The 8,492-nt window shown below is 44.9% G+C and overlaps 1 protein-coding gene across 1 annotated transcript in view; it reads right to left on the reverse strand.

Annotated features, from left to right (window-relative positions):
- camsap2b (calmodulin regulated spectrin-associated protein family, member 2b) overlaps positions 1-8,228 on the reverse strand; it is a 37,697-nt gene extending 29,469 nt beyond the window's left edge. Inside the window, exons 1-2 of the mRNA XM_080836370.1 lie at positions 7,695-8,228; positions 2,260-2,519 (exon numbers count right to left, since the gene is read on the reverse strand). Of these exons, the coding sequence (XP_080692496.1) occupies positions 2,260-2,519; positions 7,695-7,833 (399 nt within the window). The 5' untranslated portion in view covers positions 7,834-8,228. The remainder of the gene's footprint in view (positions 1-2,259; positions 2,520-7,694) is intronic.
- Between the last annotated feature and the right edge of the window lie 264 nt (positions 8,229-8,492).

The following is an 8,492-nucleotide window of genomic DNA, read 5'->3' on the forward strand; positions in this document are numbered from 1 at the left end:
ACGTCCTCTTGCATGTCTGTTCTTGCGCACAGCAGACTCCGCCTTCTGCGATACCGCAGCGCATACACTCACACCCACACACATATACACATTCACAAAGGCACACACACTCACATTGGCACACACACATATATTCACACTTCTATCTCTCTCTCTCTCTCTATCTCTCACACACACACTCACTCTCTCTCATTCTATCTCTCCATCTCTCTGTCACACACACACCTCAAACTCACACACCATCCTTTTTCCTCTCCACCTGGCAACTGGCCAAACAGCAGCCGCCAAAATCTCTGAGGTCATCAAATTTCTACCACTTGCACCGAATAACGGAAAACCTGAGCTCCGGAATGCCTACCCCTCTGTGTATGTGTGTGAGTTTGTGTGTGTCTCCATCCATCTGCATATACAGACACAAGCAAGTCACAACCAAAAAATCTGCATGTGAGATGGTGCGGCCGGCTCTAGTCTCTGCCGCATTACCTCTCTCCAGTGCCAATGTGTGTGTGTTTGTGACGACATACTGGGACAAACGTCGGTGGGTGTATGTGTGTGTGTGAATGCATGTGTAAGTGTGTGTGGGTATGTGTGTATGTAAATGTGTGTGTATGTAAGTGAATGCATGTGTGTGTGTGTGTGTGTGTGTGTGTGTGTGTGTGTGTGTGTGTGTATGTGTGTGTATGTGAGGGTGTGTGTGTGTGTGTGTGTGTCTGTGTGTGTGTGTGTGTGTGTGTGTGTGAGGGAGAGAGAGACTGTGGGACAGACTGGCTGGGTTAGTGTGTCGGCAGACTGGTAGGCAGATGAAGGTCAAGCTGTGCAGGTGCATTTCCACTGTACTTAATCAATGTCTCCCTGCAACGCCAGATTCTACAGCACTGCAGTGGATGCAGTTTTTAAGAGTTACGTATTACTCTAATATCCTCAACATGAAGATCAGATGACATTTGCAGGTCATTCATAAAATCCCTCCATAAACCTTTGTCTGTGTGAGTGTAAGTGTATGACTGTATGTGCACAAAATGTGTGAATATGGGTGTGTGGGTATGAGGGAGTCTGTGATTGTGTGAGAGCCTGTGTGTGTGCATGTGTTATGTGACGACAGTTGGTGTTGCTTGACTGATGTGGTCCCTAAAAATGAGCTCCCATTAAAAATTTAAAGGAGAGAATCACTCCTGTCTTTTCTGAGGAGACCCAAGGGACTGTGTGAGTCTCCTTCTGCTATAAGAGAGAAAGAGAGAGAAAAATGGCAGAGAGAATGTGAAATAGAGAATGAAAGCATAGAGAGAAAGACTGAGACAGGCAGAGAGAGAGAGAGATGGAGAGAGACAGAGAGAGCGTGAGATATGAGGAAAATAAAACCAGAGTGATTCAAACAGAGGGAGATTAACCGTAAAAAAAGAGTCATACGGTGAGATAGAAAGAACTACGGTGTGAGAGAAAATAGGGAGAGCATGAGAGTGAAAGAGAGGGAGAGAAAGAGAGAGAGAAAGATGGGTGAGGCACTGCAATGCGCTCCCTGCAGCTTTCCCCTAACACATCAGCTCTGACCAGTGCTCATAAGCACAGCCTTACAGCCTTACAGCCTCCAGCCAACCGAGGAAAGGCCACTAGACAACGCACTGCACAACTTCATCAAAATACAGCTTCTACTGTCCTAAAACACACAGAGACACTTACACTCTGGCACTAACAGTGTGGGAGTTGTACAGACGGGAAACGAGTGAGCATTTAACAGCAGCAGCAGCAGCACCGTTTTTATGTGTAAATTAAGTTAATCGCACCAGTTTTATAAGTTAACTAGCAACATGCACACATGGGCACAGAAGACCCAAACAGTAGCTCCGTTGGCAATTGTGGTTTGCTGGAGCTGTTTACTGAGATATTTGTTTCTTGCTCTCACAACAACACACAGTCACAATCTCAAAGCAAAAGACCTATAGATATTCCCAGGCATATCTAAAAGGATGGATGGATAGATGCAAAGCTGTTACACTGACTTATAGGAAAACCCTTATTAACCACTGCAATGCTGATACTAATGACATCATACATGTGATTCATGTCAGCACCAGGGCCAATTCCAGAGACCCCTCTGACACTGGCTATTTGTATTGGGGTACTGTGGTGGAAGACAAACAACTAAACAGACAAACAGGTCACTACGTGCATATACTCCAGAATGGGCCAAGATGCTTTAAACTCCATTCCTTTCTTATCATATAAGATTTTTTTTAGATAGTGTTAATGACAATTTCTTACCATCTGTATGGGGGTGTTGCAGAGGTCTCTCTCTGTGACAAGTTTCTCCTGGTCGGTAACGTAGAGACCTCTCGTTGCAAGGGCCTGGATGACGGCATTGTGTCCCAGCAGCGGCTTGGCAGCGTCGCTGCGCAGGATCAGGCTCCCGGCGCGGCAGTAGAGCTCGGCCGACAGTAGCAGGGATGCCACGGGGGGCTTCAGGTGCTCCTGGTCATACTGGTCCCTGTAGAAGGGCTCTTGCAGGTCCTCTGGGATGCTGTCTGCTCATACACACACACACACACACACACAAACACACACAGGTGAAGTTCTGAGAAGAATTTTTTTTTAAACAAGCTTAACGTGCCATAATGACCACTGTGAGGTGCTTCTGACACAAGATAATGAGAGACAGCTGGACATACATTGATTGGGGATATCAACTGATGTCATTTGTAGCCAATATCCTGTGAAGCAAGACTGTATTCTATTTAATTTGTTCAGGCAAAACTACTGAGAGTACTTTAAAGGGATTGCGACAGAGACCTACATCATATTACTGAGACAGAGACCTACATCAAATTATTGAGACAGAGACCTCCATTAGAGTATTGAAACAGAAACCTACATCAGACTATTGACACAGAGACCTACAAAAGACTATTGAGACAGAGACCTACATCAAAGTATTGAGACAGAAACCTACATCAGAATATTGACACAGAGACCTACAAAAGACTATTGAGACAGAGACCTACATCATATTACTGAGACAAAGACCTGCATCAGACTTTTAAGACTGAGACCTACATCAGACTATCAAGACAGAGACCTACATCAGACTATCGAGACAGAGACCTACATCAGACTATCAAGACAGAGACCTACATCCGACTATTGAGACAGAGACCTACATCAGACTATTGAGACAGCGACCTACATCAGACTATCGAGACAGAGACCTACATCAGACTATCGAGACAGCGACCTACATCAGACTATCGAGACAGCGACCTACATCAGACTGTTGAGACAGAGACCTACATCAGACTATCGAGACAGACACCTACATCAGACAATCGAGTAAGAGACCTACTTCAGACTATTCAGACAGAGACCTACAACAGACTATTCAGACAGAGACCTACATCAGACTATTCAGACAGAGACCTACATCAGACTATTCAGACAGAGACCTACATCAGACTATCAAGCACCTAATTACCTTATCATAACAATATGTACAGTACAGGAAAAGGGCCACACTGTTGTTGGCCAAAGCATCCTCTGCTTTCACTGCAACCATGCCATTGGCACCAGAGTAATGCTCCCTTAATCAGGTAAGAAACCTCTTGAGCTAATTAACTACTAAACAGCCATTAAAGATAAGAGGAGAAATAAGTATATTTTACACAAACAGGGCCTTCAGTGATGGGGCTGCGGTGCTCTGCTGCCTACTGCTGCGGTCCTGATCAACATGTCGAGGACAAGACACACTTTCATAAACAAGGTCAGGATATGCCCAGGGAGACCACATCAGGCACATGAAAACAGGTCAGTGGCCACGTGAGGGCCACAGTGGCTTAATGGGGGCCCCCTCAAAATTATGAACTGGCTGATGGCAGCAGGCTTATTGTGTTCAGTTGTGTTAGTTTGAAGTTATAGTTGTTGGGGACATTTTGAAGATCGAAGGATCAAAAGTGCATGTCAGTGCCACATTGGTTGGTGTGCTCCAAGTTCAGCCCCGGCCAACGGTTACATCAAGCTAACAGCAGGGATGCCCAGTGGCACAAGCACGCCTTTACTTAGACGCCCACACACACATTCACACACACACAAACTCTCTCTTTCTCATACACACAGTTTGGCAGGAGTGAGACTTTTTCTAGTCCCAGTTCTCATGCACGGGCATACACATACACAGTACATACACACACACACACACACACACACACACACACATCACTGCTTGAGTTGAATGAGACCACAAACTGGGCAAGGAGTGTGTGACAGGGAGTCACTGTTTTCCCTCATAATCTCATTACTGTGCTCTGTTAATCTGATTTGCAGAACCTCTCTAAAATAGCTGAATGCTCTTTGTTCTGCACAGTCAGCTACAGTAACCCACACAGACACATGCTGAGTAAATGAACAAGTCTGCATTAGTTGGACTTGTTGAACTGATCTCTTCCTTCTGCCACCTGGATCACATGACCCAGAAGAGGCTGAGACTGTGGAGAGGGGGATTGTGGGTAATGGCTTGTTAGTGTGAGAGTGTGTGTGTGTGGGTGGGGGGGGGGGGGGGGGGGGGGGATTTGAGCTCAGATGTTTGCTCTCCTAGGGTAATTTCCCATCTCCTCGTGTGCATGTCTGCAAGCTCCCCAGCAACAGGAAACAAGTGCCTTGAAGGCGCTATGTGATCCAACCTTCCAGAACCTTCCATGTCAATGCAGCCGTCACATCCTCACTTGTTATTTATCACCAACACTGATGAGTCTATTATGATAGACCCTCTGTGACGGCTATAGCACCACTGACGTCCTCAACACATGTTCTTATTCCACACGGACCACCATCATCGAGCCATTACTCAGTATTACTGCACAGAACGTCAATATTTCTCTCACCTTTCTGAAACTGCTAATTGATGGCAGTAAAATCCACCCAGGCAACAGTCTATGAACATACAGTACATGAAGTCAGAAAAACACAAACACACACTTACACACAGACACACACACACTGCATACACTATATTTCCTGCCCACTGTTTATCACAGGGGGTAGAACTCAGCTGACGATAGGCTGCCTACTAGATTTATCTTGATGGTACACATGTTTTCCACCCAATAATAGCATTTCCCATAAGGCTACTGAAGAGGCAAGGCGGAGCAGCACCTATCTCCTGGACAATGGGCCTCTTTCGGCGGGTCAAAACAGTGTTTCGCTCCCTGTGTCACAAGTCCCAGCTTTTTTTCCCTCTGTGTCAGCCATGAAAGAGGAAAGAAAGCAGGAAACTGCTCTCACAGGAGAGCCTGAGCATGCCAGAGGAGTGCTATTGTGCTGGGGAAAAATGTTTTCTGTAATGTCATGATTTACAGATCTGAATCATTACGGGAGAATATTTCATTTAATAACTGTGCATAGGGTAAACTCAAAGCTACATAAAACAGGAAAGACAAAGAATTTTGAGTACTCAGTACACAGATTAATTGCTAATTATATGTTTTACTCTTAACACTGGTGAGGAAGAACCAATACTGTCAGTTTGTATAATAACATCATTCCTTTGATAGTGTCACAGCTATGGTGCAGCCTTAACGTTGTCAAAAGGTGAAGAGCAATAACTGTGTTTAAAGTAAACAAATCCAAATTGACAAGAGCTCTCACAGTAAGTGGTAAGTCACATGCAGTAAGCTGCTGATACTGTGGCATGCTCCCCTCAGGCTGCTCTGATGTAACAGAGACAAATGCTGTCAGTCTTTGGTATTCCTACCACGCCACAGATGTTAAGAGTGAGGGAGAGGGAGAGGGAGAGAAAGAGGAAGAGAGAGGGAGAGGAAGAGAGAATGGATAAAAATGAAAAAAAGATGTCTGCCTGTCTGTGTAGTGGGAGCTATTTACGACAGCTGTTTGTTGCATTAGAGGGTCTCTAATGCACTCCAGCACTGTCCAGAGATACTACACTAGGTTGGCTCAGGAGTCTCCATTTTGAAAAGCTGAGGCGGCTCTGTGTTCCAGGGCCTTTCCTTTCCTGTGCCTCCCCCATTTCCGGGTCTATTTTGCTGAGGAGGGATTTCAAACACCCAAAGAGACATGCAGTCAAGAAGCAGACATGACATGCTCTCCCATCCCCTCCAGGAATATGGGTCACTGGTGGTGTGAACAAACACCATCACCAATTTCCAACAGCGATGCAATGCATTCATCAGTGCGACTGTTTTGTTTGAAACTCATCTTGTACCAATTTGGGCTCTACAAACTACACACCAGGGTCTACAAACATACTAACCCATAATTATGGACGCAAGCCTGTCCTGCGCTGTGCACACCAAGCACACTGTCCGAGGCAGACGCAGGCCATGGGAGAATAAGCAGTGGGAGGCATATCTAACCTCTGCGATGACTTCACCGTGCGTCTGGTGCCAGCAGCACCTCTCCAAAGTCACGTCCCTTTTACAAACGGCCTGGTGGGACTCCACTGTTGTGGCCTGGCCTGCAAACCACTGGAGACCTCTGTAGCTAACTTCAATTTCCTTCTGAGCGCTAGCCTCTCTTTCTCTCTCTCTCTCTTCACAGGCTTATTCATTCCTACGAGTATCAAATGGTACTCTTGGAGTGAAAGGAAGTAGGCCTGTTAAAAGAATGAATTAAGTGCTTGAATTGACCTAGCAGAGCTCAAAGCCAGACTATTACTACTGTAGTGGTATTCATATGGTTTTACTGTACACACAACCTTCCAGTTAAGGCATCTCTCTAGGCTTTTGAAATTGGCAACAGCATTAAGTGTAGACAGAGAATGGAATTTTAACATAGTACTGTCATTTTCCTTCCTGTTCTGTACTAGACATGCAGACAGCCTTCTGTTAAGCACATAATCCATATAATCACATGGCGATGACACCAGTTCGGAGAATAACTACAGTAACGGCAATAAAGTGACTGTAATTAGTCTAAAAACAGTTGCTTGGTTTAAGAGGCATCCGGAGAGCGGTAGTAACCATAGTGAAATACGGGGAGGCAAGAGATAGTGACACTACTGAGGCATCTAATTTCACATTAGAGTGGCAAATGGAGTGGAGTATGGATTATATAATATAATGATGACATGTTTACATACCAGCGATAATTTCAGTTGGTAATTAGTAGTAGGTAAAAAAAAGTTGGTATTTGATATTTACGATACACAGTAAAGCAGGCGAATACATAATTGTGCTTCTTAAAGGAGCCTTTAAAAAGGCCCTTCTTTCTGTAATTTTACAGTGGATTTTAAGCTCGTTTTTGGATGATTAAAGCATTAGTTCTCATTGATAGGGCTGTTGTTACTGTTAATGCAAGTATCTGGAGATGAAACCAGCCCTATGGATCTATTGGAAAACCCGATTCGGCTTCAAAGGGAATGCCTGAGAGGAAATGCGCAACAGTTAGTCAAATAATCTGTTTGATTAGTCGAGCGACCTCGGGAAAAATACGTGACATTGATCATGACACGTAAAACAACTTACTTAGTAAGAGTTAAGATGATTTTATGTCATTCCCTGGATACTGACGCCAAGGTAACTGACAGGAGTCAATATCACTTGTTACCACGAAACCTTCGCTGCTATCAACAACATGGGTTATAAAGTAGAATGCTGTCTAATTATAAACCATGCGTTATAACTCGTACGTAGCGTATGTTATTGAAATATGAATGTCTACATGGCAAAATAAAAACAAGAAAATGCGCCACCTACCTGACCCAAAGGCTTTGGCAACGAGCCATGCTAAACTACAAGATATTTTAGCCCTTGTGAAATCATAGTGATCAAAAGATTTTATGGCCGGCACGATGAACGTCCTTTTAGTCTCCTTGTTATCCACTGCATCACCCATGCTAGCATCTAACTGGAGCTATTCCTCTTCCCCAAGGCTGACGGTGAACTATGAAACGATACTGATGGATGACGAGGACATTCCAGAGAACTCTATGCGCAAAATGTTCTCTTCATTAACATTAATTTCCGTGGGTCTTCTGTCAGTTTAGCACAATTAGAGCAACGAACGTAAGTTACATGTGTGGTGGTGAAACGTTGAAAATATTATTGAGCGGTATCTCCATGTGTTCGCGTTAGTACTCAGTCCAGTGACTAAATCCAGTCATCCGCAGTAGTTCTTCATCCATTCCCTGACATTATCCTCAGGTTCCCGAGGATGTTACAACATCGAAATGTCAATCAAACTTCCTCCTTTGTCATATGAGGGGTCGCCGAATTCCATATGGTCGAACACTGTCGGCGACTGGAATACTCCGTGTCTTCCATGTTGGAGATTTCTCTCTCCTTTAACTTTCTAACTGTCCTCCTCCCTGAAATCTCTGGCTCTCCCTGCGGTTTTCCTGCCGCACTGGCCTCAAAAGCAGGCACTGGTACAGCGCCTGCGCGTTACGCCCAGACACAGACGGACGTTGTTGGCTACACTGAATCCAGTGACCAAGTCGTGCGGCATGCGTTTCCGCTGCGTGATGTGTGCCGGGGGGGCGTTCTGATAGTTGT

Source organism: Sprattus sprattus, assembly GCF_963457725.1.
Source record: "Sprattus sprattus genome assembly, chromosome: 4".
Lineage (NCBI taxonomy): Eukaryota > Metazoa > Chordata > Actinopteri > Clupeiformes > Clupeidae > Sprattus > Sprattus sprattus.